Below are 24,384 nucleotides of genomic sequence, written 5' to 3' on the forward strand. Positions count from 1 at the left end.
GTACATCTCCTTTGTATACTAGAGATAGAGATACCACGACACGAGGATGCATGTGGGATTTGGTAGCGAATCTTGTTTTCTTTCTTTCTTTCTTTTTTCTTTGCAGTCAATTGACACGCTTGATTAGAGAGCGATATTCTCTGAATGTCTTGAAATTTGGGTGTTTGTGAGATCTACATTGGGTGGCATATAAGCTGCGAAATAGCAATGTAGCAGCCAAAATGCTAGATTTACCTCCCGTCACATACATACAATTGTTGTTACAGTATTTGTTCATTTATCCTACACATCATCGCACAGTTTTCTGGTTCTGCATGTGGCTATTCGTGTTTGCCACGGCCACGCTCATCATCTCGTCGAGCTCTTCCTCCTCCCACTCTCCTTCGTCCTCACCAAATACACTCCTCCAGACCCTGGTCCACATTCCCTTCTTGTGTAACAGAGCAAGGATCATGACACCGGGAAGATGCCACACGCTGGCCCAGAAAAGACCTCTGGCGCTGCCTTTGTTGCCCTCGTACCGCCAGAAGCGCACAGACTCTCGAATGAGCCAGGCGTTGATGGGGAAGCTGGTAACGGCGAATGACCATTCTGTCACCCCTGCGGCGCAAAGAGACAAACAGAGTGGGATAAAAACAAAGCTGTATCGTAGAGCGACACGGCCGTTACGTGCGGGATTTGTCCATGCCAGCATGCGAAGACCGGCTTTCTTGTATTCCTCACGGATTGGCCAGCTGAGGGCCATGAAGTGGGGGAATTGCCATGCGAATAGGAGACCAGCCATTACCCAGCCGCCGATGGAGGATCCGTCGCTAGCAAATAGCAGCTCACGCCATGAGCCGTCCTTGGTTGCAGTTTCACCAGCAGCCGCAGCCCAGCCCATGAGAGGAGGAATACCACCAACCACAGCTCCGATCCAGGTGTTGAAAGCTGTAACAGCCTTGAGAGGTGTATACATCCCGGCATAAATAACAATATTGGCGAAGCCTAGTCCGGAAACGGTGGGGTTGACGCCAAAGTATAATGCGCCCGTTCCAACGAATCCAGATAGAATGGCGAACAAGACTGCGGCTCGCTTGGAGATGAGATTTCGCACCAGAGGTCGGTTTCGAGTTCGGGTCATTTTGGCATCGGTTGAGGGTTCGTAAAGCATGTTCAAGGCATTGGCGCTAGCGGAGCAAAACGTGGTACCAATTGTGAGGAATAATAATGTTAAAGGACTCAAACTCGGCGTCTCGGTCGTGCTTGGCGACAGCATTTCGGGTACTGGGTATAAAGCGTATGTCGCCATGGCGGTAAGAACAACGAGCATCGTCAATCGAGGTTTGGCGAGTGAAAGGCATGCGGAGAGATGGCGGCGTAGAGGACTGGTTTGCGAAGCAGCGTGTGCTGCAAGTAGAGAGGACGCATCGGGAGGAAGTGGCTTTTCGCCTCGAGCAGCGGCAGCGGCAGCTTCGGCAGCAGCTTTTTCGCGACGTTGAGCCTGTCGTTTGCGATGAGGAGCAATTTTGTGATCTTTATGCGCAGAGGTAGAATGATTCGCCGTAGGGGAGGAAGATAATGTCGAGTCATGTGTAGTGGAAGCGGAAGCAGAGGTCGAGCGAATGCCATTGGCGCGGCGGAGTACGACGAAATCGAGGCATGTTGAGCGATCAAACAGTCTATTCGATAGGAAAAAAGAAGAGCCCTTCCATGGTATGGCAGCGACTATTTTGGGCGGTTGGAAGGCTGCGGCAGAGGACATGCACCGTCTGCTTGGGGGAGCCTTGAGGAGGATCTCCGCGGCGGGGAAGAGGCATCTTGGTGGTCGCATTATGGGCTGGCGGATGGGTTCATTGTCATCCTGAGCGGGAAGGAGACTCGGACTCAGTCCATGAGCGACACGCCGGAAGAAGATAGGCGTGAGCTGAGCTTGAGCTTGAGCTTACTGGCGAGGGTGGTTCGACTTCGATTTGGTATGGATGGCAGATTTCTTAGATGGATGACCGAATCAGGCAATTCCTGGGGAAGAGAAACGTGATTTATCACGTGTTGTAGTTGGAGATGATGATGCCCCTCCAACTTCCACATTCCTAATCCATGGCTTCCCATTGATCGCCGCTAAACCCAATGTCATCATGCATTGTCAAACAAAAGATACCCTTATTTTTGTGACAGCTCAGGCCTGACAAATGCCGATTCGACTCCCCGATGCAATTCTCAAGAAAGCTGCAGTCGGGCAGTACAGCGATGGAGCTATCCCAAGAACTACCACCTCCTTGATCCACCAGTTCCCCGCATGACCACATCTTTATCTCGAGATTGGCCCAGGAAGTTGCTACTCCATCAATAGCAGACCCAGATCGTGAAATACGGCTGCCTGGGCGAAAAGAAACCCTTCCTAATGCGATGTTTATTGCGACAACGACCCAGCAATAGTGGAAATGGAGGCGAAAGACCAACTAAGCTGATGGCCGTTGGGAAGTCAAGCCGAGCGAATAGCTGCTTAAGCTTCCAAAGATGCTGGCGTCGAGTGGGGGTTAGTTCAGCTCGCTGGCTTTACTTGAGTGAGGTCACTCCATCAGCATTTATCCAGCAAGCTCGCGATACAGTCAAATATCTCGACTGCCGGCCTGGATTGCATTCATAGCACAATACAAGATTTTATCTTCTCAACACCTCTTTGCTATCTATCATTGATTCATCTTTACATCCCTCAAAATGACAACACTGCTAGACGCCCTTCGTCAGGCCACTCAGGTTGACTGCGATACCCTTGACGCCAATGGTACTGACCCAACCACTCGTCGTCTATACACTGACTGACTTGAATGCAGTCGCTCATCAATTGGGTCCCTTTGTGGACTGTACTTCCAATCAGGTATACTCTTGGTTTGTTACTCCGGTAAAATATTAACATTAGTTCAGGCGATTGCATTCTCTGAGATCTCCAGGCCGCTTGCAGGGGAGCCTCTTCTGCATCACGACGCTTTGGTCAAAGATGCTATCGAAAAAGCTCGAGGGGCCTTGAAAGAGTTTCAAGGATCCGCGACGTTTGAAGAGTTTGTTGTTCAAATCTTGGTATGACACCTGACACTCACAACAATGCACATTGCTGACTGGGGAAGATGGTCAAATTGCAACTGTTAATCGTCCCAAATGTGACGGGTTACGTGCATATTCAGACCAACCCAAAGCTGTCTTACTCAACTGATGGCACAATGAGTGATGCTCACAGTAAGGTGGGACCCATTCGTTACCATGGCACATACTTACAACCTTCCAGGAATCGTCAACATCTTCAAGGCGCTGGCACCCGAATTTGACACAAAGAGGGTGTGCATTAAAATTCCTGCCACTTGGGAAGGCCTTCAAGCGTGTCGTGCACTTGAAGTTGAAGGAATCGCTACACTTGCTACCACCATGTTTTGCATGGAACAAGCGACATTGGCTGCAGATGCACAGTGCACTTACATTGCACCCTATGTTAACGAGCTCAAGGTTCATTTTGAAGCAGGGTGAGTTGCCATTCGATGTGCTGCCGTCACTAGTCTAACAATCCTCAGATACGTTGATGAGCATAAAGCCTTTGACTTTTGTCGTGAAGCGCAGACCTACTACATCAACCATTCGTGCCGCACGCAAGTACTAGCTGCGTCGCTCACGTCGGTCGATGAAGTTATGCAGCTTGCAGGCATCCAACATATTACAATCTCCCCAAATCTGCTCAACGGACTTGCTTCCACCAAGCTGTCGGACTGGGATGGAAAACTCGGGGATTACTTTGCGCAAGGTCCCGCAAACAAGAGCTGGGAGACAAGAGACTACAATGCTCTGACCAAAAATGAAAGCGCGTGGAGAATGGCTTTCACCAGAAGCGGCTTTGGCACAAGTGAAGGTAAGATCATCCAGGCTATCAATTACTTTGCCGATTGCCAGGAGAAACTGGAGGATTTGGTGCGACAGTATGCGAAATGATTTACTGGCGACAAAGTCAAGCGATTTGACATGGCATACGCCATGTCAATCGAAGATCCCAAACAAAGGAACGTCTACAATACCATAATGAACGACTTCATTCACGACCCTGACCGTTGCCTTCTCGTGATTTCAAAATTCTCTCAGATTTCTCTCAACAAAGGCGCCGAATTACAAGATTGCTACGTGCTATTGATGCTTCATTGAGTCTTGGTTTCTTTGTTCTCATCGGCTCAGCTTCCCCTCCTTTCGGGTGACCACGCCTGGAAAGAGAACAAAGAAACACACCCACACTCAATTAGAACCGGACACAAGAGGCTGGTTTGTGGCTCGATCAAAAGGTACTGGAAGCTTTGGCCTTGCTTGTTGCTAAATTTGTGTCAACAGACGTTATTGTGAACCCGTTTTGGGTTGAGCCCGGATATTGGATTCACCAATCTGAGCAACACGCGCATACCATTGATACCCGTCGCTGTGATACGATTGTTCTTCTATTGATCGTGATGGCTCCATGCATTATCGATAATTGTAGGCGAATTTCTGTTTCCTGTCAGAGGTTTGTGTCGATGCAATGCGGCCTCGCGACAGTTAGTTGTCCAATGTCTGGACTACGAAGGCAATTAACCTCAAAGGACCAACGATGACGCCGGCTAAGGACGACGGAGACACAGACCACTCCAACAACTCGTCAAAGAGCTAAGCACTTCTCTTTGTCCTCGACACCACCAGAAACCACATTCAGCATGCATCAGATACCAGAGTCGAGAACAATGGCATTTCACTCGGGCCTGTGCAGCCACTCACCCAGCTTTCCTCTCAAAGACGCTCATTCATGGCTCGGGACTTAACATACCGCACATCCCGTCATTCACTTGTTCTTGTTTCCGTTTATATTCTCGTTATTTTTATCCTTTCTCTCTCTTTTCATTTCTCATTTAACTGCTTACAGCGCACTCCACCTGTACACCCTCTTGCTGAAGTTCCGTCCCCTTGTGTCTGTTCTTTCATCCTTTATTATACCCAAAGACACGCGATTTTCTACCGAGCCTTCGTTTTGGCCACCAATTTCTTTTGTTACTGATCACTTGATCAGCCCGCCTGATGGAGAAAGTCACTGATATCTCAACGTCCTTGGCCGCGGATGTTTCGGACGGCTGGCTACAGCAAACCGATCCGCCTGAAGAACGTGTTGACCTCATGATTGATCCGAACAGCAAGCGATGGACGAAAGTACACCGGTACTTCACCAAGGTCTTGGAGTCAGATATGGCTATCGAAGATGTCATAAGGAGATCCTTCACCCATCACCAGTACCGCATGATGGCGCCCACTGAACGAACCGACGTCAAGGAGATGCAGGCCGCTAATACGAAGAGATACAACGCACTACTTGCTGGTCGCTTCAAAGGCATCGAAGACTCGCTGGCGACAAGGCTTACTGCCATGTACTTTGGCCTACCCGCAGCCCCTGTCGATAACCCTCTTGAAGAAATTGCCATGATGCTGGGGCTCGATGAAAAAGAGGTTCCCAGGTATAACTTCAGGCCACCACTGCATTTTCTTACGGCACATGATCGTCGCAACTGGGGAAAGGAGACTCTGAAGTGTAAGTTGACTTGCTGGACACTCGTGTCATTCTTAACTGACAACTTGTAGCTGAGGAAGCCACAATCGACGCCCTACCACTCCCCAGGGCCATGGAACCAACCCTGAGCCTTCGTGGAGGAGGAGACGACGATGATCTCATAGGCTGGACCGACGATTACACCCAGGAATATGAGACAACTGCACTGTTCACAGACGGATGGACTTATTTACACGGCATCTACGGTCGCTTGCCCTTTGTTCCCCGAAAGTGGCGGTCATTCTCCAAAGTTCTACGCCAGCTGCTGCAAGTTAAGGACTACGAATATCAAGATTTCTCTCTTTTGTGGTATGACCGGAAGCTCGGGAAGCCAAAAGTCATTCATGATCAACTACCTCTGACCAAGGAAAGTCCTGCCATGACTTTTCTTGACGAGCACTTTGCCGACAGCACGAGGTCTCACAAGGATTGCTGCGCCCTCTTCATCGATAACATACACACCGACATCAACAAAGGTCCGCAGCACTGGGAGCCTATCGACGGCCAACTTCAATCAGACACAATCAAGATTGGACGCTCTCTTGGTAATGCTCCGAATGGGCCCGAGGATGAAGTGATTAGCTACGCTTACTTGGCGTTCCCCAAGACCAAGGTAGATACCTTTAAGATTGGTAAATACGGGTCTAATCAGTACAACGCTCACTTCTGCAAAACGTTGAACGTCCTTTTCGGAGCCCCTGAGAGTTCGGCACATCATCATGCCTTGTTTCGACTCGTTGACAAGAAAAAGAACAAGACAAATTGGGCTGTCCCTATTGTCTACGGCGCCATGGGACTTCCCCAATGGGCGTGGGAATTGCTGCACCCAGTCAACAACCCCGGTGCTGACTGGATGGTTGAATGTTGCTGGCTCAATCCTGGTTTGGAAGCTGTTCTCTTGTCCAACTACTACCCGAAACCCAACCCGTACCTTATCACACGGAATTCGCGTAACGGTGCGGAGCGATTCAATCAGGCATACCGTCAAATTTGCGAGATGACTACTGAGGCTTTTGATGCATCTGTCTGTCGGAAGATTGACTCGGTCTTCTTGATCGAAGGTCACAAACCAAAAACCGCCGGCGAGCTTGTCATTGACGGCTTTCAGGTTAGGCCTCGGCGCGATTTGAAATCGTGGAAGCTGGGTATCCCAGGAACCCCTAATGATGATACCCCAAGAGACCTTGGCAAGAAACTGGGAGAATCTCCGAACTTCTACAGAACTGTCCATGTGAATTGGCGTCCTGGACACTGTCGTTTATTCCCGGGTTGGTACAGTGGGGGAGATTTCTCTGTCGAGATGCCTCGTCTGTCATCGACAGTAGTGGAGTTTCTTGAAGCCATGGGCGAACTGTTCAAATTGGTGGGGCCTCCGAACCTCAACGGTACAGGCCCTGAAGACAGTTGCTTCTTGTTGACGGAGGCGCCTTCGTTTGACGGTCTTCAGGTCCAAGACATGGACTCGCCATCTTACTACATTGGAGTTGGTGCGACAGACGATGATTGGCATGACATCAGAAAGTCAATCACATCTCCTTTCGTATCAGTCTCCATTGTGAAGAAGCCAAAGAATACCAGCTGGTCTACCTCCATAAGCAAGCATAACCTCTGGGGCTTGAGACTCGATAAAGAGGCTCTGAGGCAAAATGAAATGAATGGAGGTGGATCCAGACGAGATGCCCTCCAGCTCTATGATCTGGATGGCGAGTCCGTCGACATACTTCATGGGTACCCTGCGGATCCGGTGCCACTCGAGCCAATCGACCCGAACAACAACGTTTCAGTTACGACGAACGGCAAACCCTGGACCCCAACGTCGAGGCGTCGCCCAGACGCTTTCGTACCACCTCGTCTGCTCAAAATCAGGAGCAAGTCAGTTGGCGGTGCAGAGGGTCTTCATTTACCTTCCACTCTAGTAATCGGAGGTGCATCTACTCCAGATGGCGAGCCGGAGAGTGACATTGGTATCCTGGCAACTAGCCGGCCTAAATTCCGTGGCTTTCCACCTCCACCCTCCGAAGATGAAGATGACGGTGATCTTGCAGGTGGCCTAGCTGAAGATGACCACCGGCGATATTCTATGTATGGAGATTTGCTTAGCGACAGTGGCGAAGAAGACGGTGGCGGGAGTAGGAATAAGGATGCCGACGGGGATGAAGCAATGGAGGATACCAGTCTTCCAAGTGTTCCTCAAGCAGATGTCATTGGCGGAGGTGAGGCTAACGACGATGATGAGGACGAAACACCGAAACTGTTTGGTCTTCAAAAAATTCCTGAAGAGAAAGAGCCCGAGGACAATCCTGAAGACAGGCCTGAGCAGACTGTTCCCCCGCCATCTGTCACTACTTCTAAGCCGCTCTTTCAAGCTAGCAACACCGTTGGGGCTGATGATCGAGCACACACATGGGCCACACAACCCAGCATCTTCACCAATGAAGACCAACGAGCTTGGCCAGCAGATGCTGAAATCGGGTTGCCAATTACCGCAGCGCCCGTTGAGAAGATTCATCGCCTTTCCGGTAACGTCCCTATGTATTCCAAGGCTATCTTGACACCCACTGAGCAAGCCGAACTCCAACATGGCTTTGGCGATCTGCGCAACATTCTTTTGAAGCGTACAAACATGTGCCCCTTTCAGGGCTGCAGATTCACTTGGCGACTGGATCAGAATGAAGAGCTTAACATTCATGTCTTCACTGCCCATGCCAAGCGGAAGTGTCCCTTCTGCGATGATGCTCTGTTCGGCTGGTGGGATAAGAACCAGCAGATCAAGCACCTGGGAGACAAGCATCCAGACGAGGTCAAGAAGATGAAGGTTCATGGTGTCCAGAAAGGCAACATCTCAGTGCCAGTAACGGTCAATGCTCCCGCCAATCTCATCGGAGAAGCGTTCGCGGAAGAGATAAGGTCGTGGGGCCCCCAGTACAAACTCAAGGCGCCGCCGCGCCTTCTCACATACCCTCTTCTTGCCTGGTATGACAATTTTGGGACCACTGCTGTCAAAGATCCTCCAAAGAAATGCCCAATTCCGAGCTGCTCTGTTCCCCATCTTGAGCACCTTAGCTCCCATGGCGTGTGGACACATTTCAAGAACTATCACACCGACTTGGAGATGGATGCTTGTCCATTTTGCAACCTGAGCTTCTACGTGTATGGTGAGAAGGACAAGGATGGCGTTCGAACCGTCATACCACGCAGCATCGATGAGTGTATCATGCACCTGGACTGTCACGTTTACCAGCTCTGGGATCTCCTGGAGCCTGTTGTAGACCAACCAACCAAGGTTAACATGCCGAGTCAAGGGAATAAGGACTTCCAAACCATCAGCGCGGAGAAACTGGAGAGTATGAGAGCGGAAGTGGTGTCGAAAACCGTTGCAGCCGCTCTAGCTCGTACTGGTGCTGCTACCCAGAGCGTCGCTGATCAATCCCCACCTCCTCAAGTCAGTTACGGACATGTAACTGATGCCTCACAAATTCTCAGGAAGTGCGTCTATTTTGAGAAGTGCGGGGCCTATGTCGGATCCATGACTGAGAAGCAGTATCGTCGACACGTGCGCGTTAACCATCCCAAGGAGATTTCCACGCTTTCTTCTTCATCAGAAGATGAGACTGATGGAGAAGATCAAGCGAGCACCGATGATGGTTCAGAGGATCGTGGCGATGACAAGCCAAACGATGGTGATGATGGAAGAGATGGTGCTGGTAAGACAGCCGCTCTCAAGTTTGGTCGCCTAAAGCCCACCTCCAAGCCCGCTCAAGCGTCTACTCCTTCAAAGCCTAAGGAAAAGGCCGTCCTCGGCAAGCCTCCATCTCCTCCAGACCCAGATGAGATGGATATCTCAACTGATGACAATGTCGTCGAAACCGAGTCTAGTAGATCTGAGGAGTCTGCAGTGATGATATCTGAGAAGACACCGACGACCAAAATAACGACCCCTCAGACTCCTCCACCGGATGGTGATTCGGATACCAACGAGGAGAGTGGTTCCAGCGTCTCGCGTGGCAGACGATCTGTAAAGGCACTCAAGTCTAAGCGTAAAGCGCCGACTAAGAGAGCTGAACCGGATGTTGATGAGGACAACACCGAAGATAACGGTGAGAAAGAGATTGATGATTTTGATGAGGATGGCGAAGCCGATGGCAGCGGGTCCAAGAGCTCCCACACCGAAGGCCGAGGTCGATCTGCCAAAAAGGCCGGCAAACGTCGACCCAGGGGTGATGACGATGGAGATTATGAGGACGAAGGTGACCAGGATGATGATGACTTTGTGATGGCGGGAAACAATGGGCGACGCTACCGTCGTCGAGCACCGTCCCCTGACTGGATTAAGGTGCTTGGCCCTGAGGACCCCAACTTTGATCCAGAAGATAAGATGTACTGTTCAAAGTGTCTCCGAAAGGCGCCTCTGAGACGGGCTAAGAGTCCAAACCGGTCACCTATCGGTCGCGCGGGTGAGATCGAGGTCAGTATCATAAACTCTCTTTCCATGGACACACACTAACACCTTGCAGGCTCACACAGACAAGACTAAATGCTGTCGCATCCGTAACGGCTTGGGCTCGGCAACGGGTCTCCCGAACCGCAGTGGTTGGATTCCAGCCAACAAGCTCCCTGGAACACTCACCTCCCTCAAGGAGGACTTCCTCAACCGCTACCCAAGCTACATGCGCACCATGTATCCCACGTCCTCAAGGGACCACCATGCTTCCGTCTGGCGTTCTGATCCCAACAACCCAGAAAACGATGCATGGTTTGACGTCCCCTGGCCACCGTACGAGGGCCTACCACCCTTCCCAGGCGACTGGATAGCACCTGGTCTCCCCTGGGACGACACCCCAGAAGGTCGCCAGCGACGTGCCATGTACATCGGCAACCGAGTCGTCGATGAGAATTATCAGTACCAGAGCGAAACTGACTCCGATGATGACCTGAAGCCAGATGTCAATGACATCCCAGATTTCCAGGCCGATTTGAACCCATTGAAGAGACCTGCCGAAGATGAAGAAGAGACCTCCGATGAACCAGCGCCGAAGAAAGCCAAGAAGAGTAAGACTGGTAAGTCTCGCACACTACGCTTATAACATGAAGAGATGACTGACTGAAGTATACAGCAGCGACCAAGACGCCGAAAGCAACGGGAACTAAGAAGACCCCTGCCCCTAAGAAAGCAGCAGCGCCTTCAAAGACTCCTGCCAAGACACGGTCTAAGGCACCGTCAAAGGCAGCGTCGAAAGCCCCCTCAAAGACGCCCTCCAAGGCCGCATCAAAGACGCCGTCTAAGGCACCGTCTAAAACGCCTTCAAAGGCTCCTTCAAAGGCACCATCTAAGGCGTCGTCTAAGGGACCGTCTAAGACACCTTCAAGAGCGTCAAGTAGAAAGACTACTCCGTCGAAAACCCCATCTACACCTTCCACCCGACCTCCTTCCGAAGCTGGAGATGAGTGATCTTAAGATCATTTGATAGACTATGTATGTGGCTGGACATTACCTTTGCGTTGGCTTAGTCTTATTGTATCTGGTGATTTTCATTTATGCTGAGTTGAACTGTACGTTGGAGTTTTGTCAAGTTTAGATCGGAGAGGATGAGAGTCAATGGACATTTTGTAATTATTGTAGAACAGATTACATTGTATCTGAATCGCATCTGATCGCACTCAAAATGCTGGAAGAATCTCTTCGCCTTTGAATGGCGGACACACTCCATTGCAACGCCTATTTATCCCTTTGACAACTCTAGCAGAGGTTGTCCCATTCTTATTACATGTTAAAACGACGCCAACACGCCTCCCAAAATCCGCCATGTACCGTCTTGAACTTGTCTGGTCCAGCTCATTTTGTCCCTTTCCTCCAAACTTGATCTTTATATGTTATTATAATGCTTCTATAGCATTGAGAAGAACGTCGACACTGTCGTCACCCATTCCTCCCTTGTCACCAAGTAGTGTGCCTACGTCGCTGAGGATACCCAGCGGGATATAACAACCAGTCTTGGCTTTCTCCAAACTGTCTTTCATTCGACTGGTGTGCTCCCACTCCTTAGCAGCTACCTCGGCGCGGTCAATCACGCGCGATGAAATGCCACACATGGCAGCGCAATGCATACCAAAACTACCCTCAGCAACACCGTCCTCAAGCTTGTACATGAAGGTGACGCGTCGCTCGTCTTCGTCAACATGGATCTGCATCCTGCGTGCTCGAATCTCAGGGTGGTTCTCAAACTCTGTAGCGAGTGAGTGGTAGTGGGTAGCAAAGTAGCCGACACAGCCGATGTGAGTAGCAACGTGGTGGAGAACAGCTTGGGCGACTGCGACACCATCGTAGGAGCTAGTGCCGCGACCAAGTTCATCCAAAATGACCAGCGACCTGGGAGTAGCTTCAGACAAGATTTTCTTAGTCTCAGACAGTTCAACAAAGAAGGTGGACTGAGCAGCAAAGATGTTGTCGTTGGCTCCAAGACGAGACATGATTCGATCGACAGGGGTCAGACGAGCGAAAGTGGCAGGGACATAGCAGCCAATCTGAGCCATAATGACAGCGACACAAGACTGTGAGAGATTGTTAGCTTCGTAAAATGTAAAGGAATTTAAAGAGAACCTACCATGCGAAGGACTGTAGACTTGCCAGCAGCGTTGGCTCCTGTCAATAGGTTGATCTTGGCCTGCTCGCCACCGAGCTTGATGTCATTGGGAATGAAATCATCAACATTGTGCATCATGCAAGGGTGTCGAAGTTCTTGAAAGTCGACAGTGCTGCGCTCTTCATCCACAAACTGAGGGCGGCAGCTGGGCTGGCCCAAGGAAGCCGATGCCTTGGCCAAGCTTACCAAACAATCCAGCTGCGAAATAATCTTGATGGCGGATAGCCAGGTATCATAGTCAACATCGAACTTTTGGAAGAACCGAGAGGCAACTTCTCTTACGAGTTGAGAATGAGTCTCCTCGGCCTCCTGGAGTTCTCGCACAAGTTGAGACAGGTCGGGAAAGTAGTATCGCTTGACGTCCTTTGTAGCGGACATCTGACGGAAACTGGAGGGGACCTTAACGCTCTTGGGTGCCTCCAGCTGGTAGATCTCTTTGCCTACATGTGTAAACTTGAGAAGCTTGCACTTGAACTCCTTCTTTTTCTCAGCTAAAAGGTCCTCAAGTTGTTGCTTGATCTCATCAATGCGATCCGAACTCTGGTCAAAATCGTCCTCAATGCCTCGCTCAGGAATGAGAATTTTCTCGTCACGAGCCTTGTTGCGGTCGAAAGCTGTCCTCCAATAGCTCAAAGGCTCATCGAGGTCTGGCATAGACGAGATAAGACGGTCGACAAGGCCATTGCCGCCTTTGTAGGATCCCAAAAGACCCATGGTGTACTCAATCTGCTCAAAGCCTTCTAAAACCTTGACAAAATCCTCGGGTTTGCAAGCGCCAGCGTGGATGCGTGAGATGAGTCGCTCCAAATCGGGCATCTTGACGAGCTGTGAAGCGAATTGTTCACGGACTGTCTGATCGGCGTTGAGCATCTCAACAGCGTCAAGACGCTCGTTAATACGATCGATGTTGCAAAGCGGGTGGGCCACCCATGACCGGAAAAGACGCTTTCCGAAGGGCGTGACACACTTGTTAAGAAGACTGAACAGCGTACCTTCGGAGCCGCCATTAACGGAGTTGGAGAAGACCTCAAGATTGATGAGAGTCTGTCCGTCCAAGATAAGAGTTCCATTCTTCTGAATAGGGTTGTAAAGTTCAAAGTTGCCCTGCGAAAGCAAAGGTCCCTCAACCTTCAGGAAGCGGAGATAGGAGATCAAGGCTCCCGTCGCTGACATGATGACATCGTCATCGCGAAGTCCTTGGAGAGCTTCGGGCCAGACCTCTTCGTCGGCATCATCAGTCTTGAAGTAGTTTGCAGTGTTAAGTTCACGGCGGGTTGTATCCGCATCCCAGAACTCGGTACCTGGCTTGAGATGTGTCCAGATGGTGGTGGGGCTGGTATTGTTCTTGAGAATGCGCAATGCCTTGGTGGACAGATGTGACTTCTCGATGAGTAGTTCTCTTGGACCCGTTTGAGCGATCAAGGTTTCGAACTTGGTCAAGTCGACATCATCCACGAAGCTGGAAAGGTAGAAACGGCCAGTGGCAGTGTCTGCAAAAGCAATACCGAAGGCAGGAAGATCATCCACAACGGATTCCTTGATAGCCACGCAGTAAGAGGCCATGTCGTCTTGCAGCATACCGCCATCGACGAGAGTACCGGCTGTGAGGATGCATGCAAGCTCACGAGTGATGATCTTGTCGGCCTTTTTGCTCTTGTCTTGTCGCTCACGCATCTCCTTACCCAAGTTGGTCTCCATCTGATCAACGCGAGCGACCTTGTACTGCTTTGCGATAAACTGGTTCACCCAGTAGTCAAGCGAGCTCTCGGGCACTCCCACCATGCGCATATTGACTCGATCCGTCATCTTGAAATCGAACTCCTGGTGTCCCACTGTGGCGTCATTTTCGTAAAGTTCGTAGAACTTGCCCTTCTTGAAAAAGACAATAGTGTCCCACAGGTTCTGCTTTATCTTCCAATACTGGGTTTCGAATGGAGAGAACTTGTTCCAAGCACCAGGGGGTACGTAAATGGTTCTCTTGTCATACTCTGGGTCGTCAGGCTTCCTCCTCTCCTTGTCCATGATATTGGCAAGCCAAGGATATCTTTGATCAGGATCTCTGGTGTGTGCCTTTTCCTTGAACTTGGGGTCCTTGTTCGCAAGCCTTTCAGCAGGCTTGACAACTGCTTGCTTATCACCCGAGTTGGGGTCATAGTTCCATTGAGACGCAGTCGAGGCCTCGACATCGTCCATCAGCTCATCCTCTTCAGGAATGCTGTCCTTTATATCGAGGTCGGGCATAGGGATAGGCGAAGACTTGTTGGATCGCTTGCGTGGGGCGGATGATTTTGAAGGGCGCTTCCTTTTCTTGGATCGGGAGGCATCTTCGTCTGATTCCGATGCGATAAAGTCATCCATAGTGTCTGTAAAAGTTAGAGTTGGTTTCGCAATTTTAGTACTAAGAGCGTTCTTACCACTATCTTCTTGCACAACTTCGTCCTCTTCTTCATCGTAGTCATCCTCATCCTTGACGACTTGTCGAACTCTTGGTCGTCGTCGTGCGCTTGAAGCGCCACCGAATTGGAACGGCTCATCTTCGTCGGAGGACTCGGCATAATTAACAGCCTTTCTCACCTTGCGAGATGGACTGCTGGGCAAGACATCAAGGTCCATTTTGGAGTCAGTTTTCTAGTAATTATTTAGTTCGCGGCTCGATAAAGGTAAGAGGTAGGTATTTTACCTTGACGGTTGTATCGAGATTCTCCTGAGAGCTTGGGGGGTCGATGGCGTCACTGTCAGGGACGGGTGTGGTTTGCTTCGCGGCTGTGGTTGGGATTGACTTGGCCTTGGATAAAGGTGTAGTTTTGGGAAGCGAGTTGGCCTTCGTAGTTTCTTTCAAGCATGAGGATTGCTTGGGAGTGGGAGAAGGCTTTGCCAAAGGGGAAGATGCGGCTGCAGGAGACGAAGGGGGAGCTTTGGAAAAGAAGGAAACGATTGAGCGCTGCTTGGCTGAGGAAGTAGGCGCAGCGGCCTTTGTCGATTTCGCAGGCGTTCGGGCCACATTTGATCGCTGGCTCGTCATGATGGGCTCGAAGATGGTGTATCGCTCCAGCACAATGCTTCGATTGAGGGTGCTGGACGCTGAGGCAACGGACTCGACAATGGTGAATCACCCAAAAGTGATCAAGAACTGTATTCTACGAATTTTGGGACTTTTATGGGAAACGATTAGGAACAATCGGCAAGAGAACAAAAGTCAAGATGTAATAGAATGATAGAAAAGTTGAGGTGAAGTGAGAAAGGTTGAAGATGGAAGACCCAATGTCGCTACACTAAATTGGCCTTTGGGTGTCGCGTCCTGTCGCGGCAAAGTTAAGGGACATGGCAGGGGCACGCGTCCTTACGCGTAAATTGGAAAGTGACAGCCCGGCAACCAAGGCAGGAACGGCAGGTACAAGTGCAACGGTGTCCAAGCTTCCTTCTCGGTACATGCTTATCGGAAGCTATCTTATCTGATAAGGACGCCACAATTTTGATATGGACAATAGTGGCTGGCATTACCCTGCAGTTCGAAGAATCCATCATTCCGTTAAGAGAGAGAGAGAGAGAGAGAGTAAGAAGAAGAGTAATGCGTTTACTAACAGGAGGCTACACTAAATTTATTAATTTAAATCTCCTAAGCAGTTTCCTCTTGTCATTTTCGGTGTGTGCTTTAGAACCTTTGTTCGTCGCAGTTGTTTAGTACTTGTCATAATAGTGTGGACAGTGTTCTAATTGAGGATCAGATGCATCATCTAGATCATCACAACACACAAGGCTTAGTGTCTTGACACGGACTTTCAGGCAGTTTCTCTCGATTTCTCCAAGCAAATAGTCTTTCCTCGGCATATTATTTTTTCTCTTCTTGAAGAGGCGAAAGAACACGGGTTGAAAAGTCGGAGTTCTCAGATATCCACTTCTGTCATGTCCGGGGATAAGCGATTTCTTGTTGTTTAAGCTTACTCGTTGGTTCGCGGTGAGTTGCCATATTAAGACTAGCTCAACTCCAATGTCCAAATGCCCAAAACCACTTTGGAGAACTTGTTGGAGTCATGAGTTGCTGTTTAGATGACTCCCAGGACTCGGGATTTATAATCATGTAAACATGTATAATATGACTTTAACTATTAAAGTCGCCTGAGTGTTCCGACTCGATCCATCACCAGTCAAGCTCGAATTATCTCCAAAACACTACAACTAACACCTTCTGTCTGATAGCGGATCCGAATCCCACCAGACCCACAGCAAACTCGCTATAACTTGACGCATCAAGACATTTCTTCATCTTTGCCAAAAGTTTTCCACTTTACCGAAACATGACTGAAAAAGACGAAACGCCCTCTGGCGTTCTCGATCAGGAGCGGAATCCCTCTCAGTCCCGGGAACCTTCTCTCTTTAACCAAAAGGAACTCGAACGTCTGGGCCGAGAACGCCCAGCATGCTTCGCTTCAATCTGGTCCGAGATAGGCTTCATCTTTGCCGTCGTGGGATCCATGATGGTCAGCGAATATTTTGTTTCTGGTTTCAATATTATTTTGCCCTCGCTTGCGAATATCCTCGAGATACCAGACTCTGTGAGGACGTGGCCTGCTGCTGTGATCAATCTCACCACTGCGGCTTTGCTGCTTCCCTTTGCGAGATTAGCTGAGATTCATGGTGGACGCTTCATCTTTCTCGGCGGACATACGTGGTTGGTAGTTTGGTCTATTATTGGTGGTTTCAGCCAGAATCCCACTATGCTCATCGCTGTTCGAGCAATGCAGGGCATAGGGCCTTCAGCATTCTTGCCTTCCGGAGTGGCCATTATGTCTCGAATCTATCGTCCTGGACCTCGCAAGAATTTTGTTTTTAGCATGTTTGGCGCTTTCTCTTGCGTTGGCTTCTACTCTGGAATTTTCTTCGGTGCTCTTTCTGCTCAAGTCCTTGGTTGGAAGTGGTACTTTTTCATTGGTGCATTTGTCTGTGCCAGTATTTTCATTACTGGTCTTTTGACTATTCCAAAGAATCACGGAGACCCTACGCCTGGTTTAAAGATGGACTGGCTTGGCAGTATTACTATTGTGGCAGGCCTTTCACTTACTGTCTTTGCGTTGACCGATGGTGGAAATGCTCCTCAGGGCTGGCGAACACCATATGTCTACGTTACTTTGATCCTCGGGATCATCTGCCTGGCATTGTTTGTCTACGTCGAAGGGTGGTGGGCTAGTCAGCCTCTTATGCCCGCAGAAACGTTCAAGACGAAATATATGGGCCGCTTGATTCTTGCCTTGTTTATGTGCTATGGCTGCTTTGGACTTTGGCTATTCTATGCGTCCTTCTAGTAAGTTCTCTGTTCCAAGAATTGTTGAGTAACGACTAACCCATTGGAAAGCATCGAATCCGTATTGCATATTGGACCTTTACTCACTGCTGCTTGGTTCATCCCTCTTGCAGCGGGTGGTTTCATCCTTGCAGTTGTTGGCAGCTTTGTACTTCACATTCTTAGTGGACGACTGCTCCTGATAATCTCAGGATTGGGATTCCTCGGATCGACCATACTTTTTGCCATGATTCCCGCTAGTGGAAAGTCCAATAGCTTTCTTTACTGGGCCTTTGTCTTTCCAGCCATGATTCTTGCTACAGTGGGAGTAGACATTGCTTTTAACGTCACCAATGTCTTTATCACGACATCTCTGCCTGGTCATCTTCAAACAGTTGCAGGCGCCCTCATCACCAGCTTACTGTATCTCGGTATGGCCTTTTGGCTGGGTGTTGGTGAGATGGCTGTTTCTGTGAGAAAGGATATCAAAGGAGCCGAGAATATGGATGCACGAAGTCAGTACCAGATTGGATTCTGGACGGGAGCTGGATTGGCTGTTGCTTCGTTGCTTATTTTCATGACGGTCAAGATGGAGTCAGCAAAGAGTGATCTTACGGCAGATGAGAAAGCCCAGAGAGAGCAAGGAAAGGCCACCGAGCAGGTCCAAAACTGATGGACGTATTGGATTGGATAACGAACTAAACTCACGAATCACGATACAGCCTATAGAGAGTTAGAGATAGATTAATCTAGACTTGTCGTCTGAGGATGATGGAAAATAGAGATTTGAATAGAGTGCATCAGTTAAATTGCGAACCCATTTATCCACCTAGCCTCGCATGTTTCACAAGGGTCCTCTCGGCTCCAGACCGCTCCAAGACCATCCCATCTTTAAATTACGCCTCTGTGCCTCTGTCCGCTAGACGATCCGGCTACTTTCCGCCGGCAATGCCCCCCTCATGAGTTGGGGTTCTCTTTTGCGGGGGAAAGACTAGAAACTGAGAGCAATGGGGGCGGGCAAGCAGTGAAATGAACGAATGATCGACAGCTAAGGATGGGGAAATCGAGTCCCACGGATATCCTGAGCCGCGGATAATATGTCTCCACCAATCAGAGACTCTGTCTCCAACAAGCTTATACCTTATCGCGTAACAGTTGCTCTTGGAGGACTTTTCTCAGAACCGTTCATCTGGGGTATAACCATGCAATGCAACGGAACTACTCATCTCAACATGCATGAGGCGACTTTGATAGAATGGGGGTGGATATCCCGTTTGCATTGAGACCCTGTTCCGAGATGGCCCAAGCAATCCACTATATATAACATCCGCAGCATCCGCATAATGTCTACCACAGTCCTCATCAAGCTCTTCCTTCGTCTTTCATTCTTTCCAGATAGTCGCAATGAAGGTCTCAGGCTTCCTCGCAACCCTCTCGCTCTTTGCAGGCGTCATCGCCGAGGCAATTGATCTCCCAGCTGGCGTGCCCCGTAGCGTCGAGGAGTTCCGCGCAAAGCATCCCTACGAGAGCCCCGTCAAGAGGAGCCACCGCAAGGTTGTCACCATCCGCCACAGTAAGAATGACCGTGATGATATCTCAACGGAGTTCTATAAGGGTCTGAAGAAGGCCAACAACGGAGGTACTCTTCACTTGCCCAAGGGACAGACCTTTGTCATTGGAAAGCCTCTTGATCTTACCTTTTTGAACGATGTGCACGTTCATCTTGACGGAGAGATCAAGTTCACCAACGACACTGCGTACTGGCAGAAGAATGCTTTTACTCATCCTTTCCAGGTATGTTTTGACCTAGATACTTGATAATGGGCGCAAGCTAACAGTCATAGAACTCCATCATGTTCTGGAAGTGGGGTGGTAAGAGCATCAAGATCTACGGAAAGGGTGTTCTGAACGGTAACGGTCAGAGGTGGTGGAACGAGTTCGCCGGCAAGGAGATTCTCGACAAGGATAACGCCTATCTTCGCCCTATCCTCTTCTATGCCCAGAATGCTACTGGTCTTGATATCCAGGGTATCCACTTCAAGGATTCTCCCTGCTGGACTAACTTTGTTGTTACTTGTAAGCAAAAACCAAAAAGCAGCTGATGATGGTTCATACACTAACATTGCTTAGCCAAGGATATTTCTTTCAAGGACGTTGTTTGCACTGCTGTTTCCAACAACGCCACTTCTCTTCCCAAGAACACCGACTTTTTCGACTCTCTAAACGTTGAGCACGTCAAAGTTGAGCGCGCTTGGGTCGATATCGGTGATGATTGCTTCTCCCCCAAGAGTAACGCCACTGATGTCCACGTCGACACCATGTACTGCAACGGTACTCACGGTCAGTCCATTGGCTCTCTTGGCCAGTACAAGGGCGAGATGTCTTTCGTCAAGGACGTTGTCATTGAGAACCTCTGGATGCTCAACGGCCAGCACGCTTCTCGTCTCAAGACCTGGGCCGGACCTGATGTCGGCTATGGCTTCATCGACAACGTCACCTTCCGTAACTTTTACGGCGGAAACAACGAGTACAACGCTTTCATTGACTCGTGCTACTTCAACATCAACGCCACCACCTGCAACCAGTACCCTTCAAAGATGAACATTTCCAACATTCTTTTCGGTGAGTTATTTCCAAGTCTTCCTAAACTCTTACATCGACTAACCCGTTTTTAGAAAACTTCTCAGGTTACAGCTCGGGAAAGTACGGTGACGCTGTTGCCCGATTGACCTGCTCTTCCAGCAAGGACGCCGTCTGCGAGAACATCAAGTTCAAGAACTACAACATCAAGACTCCCTGTGGCGGAAAGCCTGTTTTCCTGTGCGACGGTGTCAAGGATATTGGTGTTGACTGTGTTAGTGCTACCAGCACTGAGGGCAAGGCTGCTTTGGCCAACAAGTGTCAGGCTCCCGCTGCTTCTGTCAGCCCTTTCAAGGTTAGAAAGTTTGACGATTAAGCGTTGAAGGGATAGGACTTAATTTAATAACTAAGAGAGTTAATTGAACTTCTTTTCTCTGGAATTGCTTCCTATTAATATGGGTTTGAAAGGTGCCTTCTTCATTGCCTAGGTCAGCATCCAACTTGGGCGTAAGGCGTAAGGCAACATGCAGAGGTGGAGGGGCTGATATCCATGGTGGCCTCGTTGTATCAAATTGGTATTTGGAGGAGGGTAGTAGTAGGTGGCAGTGCAACTGGAACGTGGTGATATTCTATTGGTAGCCTGATATGTAATCGATTTCCCTCCTTTTTTGTTTTTTTTTACTCTCTCTTGACTCGAAACCTATTCCTACTTCTTTTCGCGTGTCCCTCATTTAATCAGTAGCAGAACCTATCATGGCCGAACTTGCACTCGCTATCATACCGATCGGTATCAAAGTATGCACTGGGCTCGTGGACTATCTCAGAGGACTCGAAGACCGTAGCGATGCATTGAATCGGCTTACTCGTCAGGCTGAGTCTTTAGAAGGTAGTTTCTTGGTACTTGATACCTTTATGAAACGAGGCCAGCTGAATCCGACTCGTTATGAAGCTGTGACCCAGATTGGCATTTGCCTAAAGAACTGCGAAGAGGGACTTAAAGAATTGACACAATTTGAGCAAAGCCAGAAGGCTCAGAATCGATTGGAGCATGGCATTCAGAAGCTTTGCTTTCCACTACGAAAAGCGCACCTTGAACAGCTGGAGACCACATTGGATTACCTTTGCCAACCACTTAGTCTGGCAATCCAAAACTTGCAACTGTAGGTAACTCAGATCATGGCGACGTCTCGAATGGCCTCTAACAGATTATAGAGAAATAGATATAGCCAACTCCAACGCTCTGGCTCAGCATACCACAGATATACAACAGGTAGCAAGCGTGGTCTCAAAATTGCACACAGCCGTCACAGACTTGAATACACCCATCAACAGTGTTCATTCACAAATGTATTTACTGAAGAGCTCAGTAGATAAACTTATTCCATATATAATTCCGCAGATCAACTTGGTCCTAGAATCACAACTCCAAGCTCAAATAAAAGAGATCCGCCAATCGTTCCAAGAGAAGGAGTCAGCAGCCATCCGACGACATAACACAACAAACGAGATGCTGTCACGACTGTCTACACCTTACAGCAACCACACCCATACAGTTGGGAAGTTAGTCTCCAGACCTGGCGCACTTGCAGAACTAGCCTCTTCGACTCCAGCTTGTTCTTGTCAGGCCGAAGGGTCTAGCATTGTCAAACAATTTCGGTTTTGTTCTCTATATTTGCGAGACGATGTATTAGCTGATGTGTTTCATCAGGAGGAATGTCCTTTCTACGTTGCGAATATGTCATGTCCGAAGCGACGCATATTGAGGTTGACTGGCATAATTAAATTGTTGAGTAGCGCGTTTCAACTAAGCCTTTGTACAACAACTGGAGCTGGGGGGTTTAGTATCAGCCCATCGCTTACCTGTTTTGAAGTAGTGGACGATACAAAGGCACCAGCATTTCAGGTTTTTATCTCGCTCTGGCGCTGCAAAGGGTTCAACTATTCCAAAACATACCAAGATCTCTGCCTCAAAGCTGTACTTCATAAACTGCAGGATCTATTTCGCTCTGGAAGAGCAAAGCCCACCGATGTCAACGAGGATGGGATGTCTTACCTGCATATGCTGGCTCGAGCAGTGAGTAAACGATTGGAGCCAGGGATACAAATGATAACCTTTAGCTGCAGATGAACGTATGGCACTGGGAAAACTCTAATTTGGAGCTGTATTCATCTTCATATCTGGAGTCACTCTTCAATTTTCTTATCGCCACGGGAACCCCAGCGTTCGCCGTTACTTCCTACGGACAGTAGGTACATTCAAATCCGGGAAGAACATGGGACTAAGAAGTAATATCAGGCTGGCACTTCATATAGCTGCCTACAGGTTCGCAGTCCCAGCATCGATTCTGAGTAAGCTATGTGGCCCCGATGACGTTGCCTCCGCGTCCGCAGGATGGGCCAGGAAAGATCTATCACTTGAGTGGATTGTTGAATATTACCGCGAAAACTTAACGGTTATAGAATGTAGGTGACAGGCTCCTGGCCGGTATCCGTAAAATGATTCTCGAGAATTGCTAATGCTACCAATAGATCTATTCGCCCCATTGAGCCGAGCGATCATTCTCGGAAACCAGAAAATGGCAGAACAGCTAATTGATAGATGCCCTGAATGTCTTGAAGAAATCAGCTTCTACGGCGAAACTCCAATCTATCTCGCTGTAGAAAACCCAGAGATGATGAAGCTTATCGTCAGTAAATCAAGCCCGGCACAGCTAGTTCAATCGAACCTCCTGGCGTCGGCTGGCTATATGACGCCTCTGGGCAGAGCGATGAAGATCAGTGGAAAGATTTGCAAGTCTCAACAAACCGATGATGGAAGTAACTGCCCCTGCATTGCAGCAGCCGAAATGCTATTGAATGCGGATTGCCCAGTTATACCAGACCGTGACTTTGCAATGGGCCCCTGGGACGAGAACCTATTTTCCAGCGCTTCAAAGCATTGTAAGGGACTGGTTGCCCAGTCTTTGAGAACCCGCCGAAGGGAGCTGGACAAGATGGCCCGACAGAGGCTACTGAATTTTGAATACAGCTCTTTCAGCTCATCAGCAGGAGAGCTAGATTTCTATGCAGTCGAACTGGATCTCCTTCTTCGTCGAAAACAGCGTGCGAGTTTTGGTCGCTTATCTACCATCATACCTGATGAAACCGGCTATGTTGGCGTAGAAAGGCCGATTTATAACCCTATATTTCTGTTTCTCTCGAGCCCTGAAGATGCTACCATTTTCTTGGACCTGGGTTTTCTTGATATAGACCCGTCTCAGGAATCTAGTCACGCCGACGAGGACTATTTCGACACTATAAAATATTTTCTGACATACATATCACCACAGTATGCGATATGGCTACATACTTTTTGTCCTCGTTTCTGGGAATGGGTATGCCATTACAGCAAATTGAAAGGGTTCCACTACATCCTAGCTGATATCACCGGGCGTTATATGCACCAATGCTGTGCATATAACCGGGATGACTTCACAAATTGTGTCCCCATCGCTGTTGATATCATACACGATGAGAATACGGACAGTTGCAGCTGTTTGTGTTCCCCTTCGGGATGCGTCCCTTTTGACTTGATAGCGAAATGGCTAGTGTTTACCTCGACTGAACTGGAGTTGAAGGGGATGATGCAATCATTTTTCAAAACCCATGGAAACTTGTTACGAATCGATCAGCTCAGTTGTGTTGTGCGCCAAGCAGCCTTCGAAGATCTCGGAATGACACATACTTGCTTTGATAAACCAAGGGAGAATCCCCATGGTTTGATTTTGGAGAAGGATGAAAGGATGTGGGAAGAGGTGGAGACCAGCAAGGATGACTATGAGAAGGCTGTATACCTGAATGACTTTGTCACAGAATTTGAGGATTTCATGCTGGACAGTTCAGAAGACGCAAGCACTGAGGAGCACTCCGACGAACTGCGAAAAGTTGATTATCGGCGTGCGTTGGTGTTTTGGAACGAGATTCGGCCAAAGAGGATACGGGAGATCAAGAAGAGTCTTGCAGAGACATGGGATCCCGATTTGGAGACCCTGCAAGACCTTGGTGTTACTCTATGGTACGAAGAGGAGGGGGAGGACGATACTGCGTCAGAAACATCAGAAGATGAGCGTGCCCGATATTTTGGCAAGTTTCTGAAGGATCTGGAGAACATTTGATGTAACATGCATGAGTTTAATTACATTATGAGTTATTGATGAATGATTGGTATTGTTAGTACTGAACTGGTTGAGACGACTTCAAAGGACTCACGATATCAAGATCAGTTTCAACGACAGTGCAGCCTAATGTTACCCCACTTGACGAAC

At 49.0% G+C, this 24,384-nt stretch overlaps 7 protein-coding genes across 7 annotated transcripts; 5 read left to right on the top strand and 2 right to left on the bottom strand.

The window, feature by feature from the left end:
• Window positions 1-289: 289 nt before the first annotated feature.
• On the bottom strand, window positions 290-1,813 carry FGSG_07547 (protoheme IX farnesyltransferase; the record flags this gene model as incomplete). Its single annotated transcript, XM_011329023.1, has 1 exon — window positions 290-1,813. One exon carries the CDS (start codon window positions 1,811-1,813, stop codon window positions 290-292), a length of 1,524 nt encoding a protein of 507 aa, XP_011327325.1.
• Window positions 1,814-3,107: 1,294 nt separating this feature from the next.
• Window positions 3,108-3,957, top strand: FGSG_13161 (uncharacterized protein; the record flags this gene model as incomplete). The annotated part of the gene is made up of 3 exons (XM_011329024.1): window positions 3,108-3,216; window positions 3,266-3,497; window positions 3,546-3,957. 3 exons carry the CDS (start codon window positions 3,108-3,110, stop codon window positions 3,955-3,957), a joined length of 753 nt encoding a protein of 250 aa, XP_011327326.1.
• A 1,101-nt stretch (window positions 3,958-5,058) lies between these two features.
• FGSG_13162 (uncharacterized protein) lies at window positions 5,059-11,030 on the top strand (the record flags this gene model as incomplete). The annotated part of the gene is made up of 4 exons (XM_011329025.1): window positions 5,059-5,563; window positions 5,614-10,035; window positions 10,106-10,639; window positions 10,696-11,030. The coding sequence occupies 4 exons, from the start codon at window positions 5,059-5,061 to the stop codon at window positions 11,028-11,030; spliced, it is 5,796 nt and encodes a 1,931-aa protein (XP_011327327.1).
• A 425-nt stretch (window positions 11,031-11,455) lies between these two features.
• Window positions 11,456-15,244, bottom strand: FGSG_07549 (uncharacterized protein; the record flags this gene model as incomplete). Its single annotated transcript, XM_011329026.1, has 4 exons — window positions 11,456-12,130; window positions 12,184-14,585; window positions 14,637-14,850; window positions 14,903-15,244. The coding sequence occupies 4 exons, from the start codon at window positions 15,242-15,244 to the stop codon at window positions 11,456-11,458; spliced, it is 3,633 nt and encodes a 1,210-aa protein (XP_011327328.1).
• A 1,273-nt stretch (window positions 15,245-16,517) lies between these two features.
• Window positions 16,518-18,173, top strand: FGSG_07550 (uncharacterized protein; the record flags this gene model as incomplete). Its single annotated transcript, XM_011329027.1, has 2 exons — window positions 16,518-17,521; window positions 17,573-18,173. 2 exons carry the CDS (start codon window positions 16,518-16,520, stop codon window positions 18,171-18,173), a joined length of 1,605 nt encoding a protein of 534 aa, XP_011327329.1.
• A 731-nt stretch (window positions 18,174-18,904) lies between these two features.
• FGSG_07551 (uncharacterized protein) lies at window positions 18,905-20,456 on the top strand (the record flags this gene model as incomplete). The annotated part of the gene is made up of 4 exons (XM_011329028.1): window positions 18,905-19,294; window positions 19,345-19,576; window positions 19,631-20,122; window positions 20,176-20,456. The coding sequence occupies 4 exons, from the start codon at window positions 18,905-18,907 to the stop codon at window positions 20,454-20,456; spliced, it is 1,395 nt and encodes a 464-aa protein (XP_011327330.1).
• Window positions 20,457-23,793: 3,337 nt separating this feature from the next.
• On the top strand, window positions 23,794-24,234 carry FGSG_07552 (uncharacterized protein; the record flags this gene model as incomplete). The annotated part of the gene is made up of 1 exon (XM_011329029.1): window positions 23,794-24,234. One exon carries the CDS (start codon window positions 23,794-23,796, stop codon window positions 24,232-24,234), a length of 441 nt encoding a protein of 146 aa, XP_011327331.1.
• Window positions 24,235-24,384: the final 150 nt, after the last annotated feature.

Source organism: Fusarium graminearum, chromosome 4 (assembly GCF_000240135.3).
Source record: "Fusarium graminearum PH-1 chromosome 4, whole genome shotgun sequence".
Classification (NCBI taxonomy): Eukaryota; Fungi; Ascomycota; class Sordariomycetes; order Hypocreales; family Nectriaceae; genus Fusarium; species Fusarium graminearum.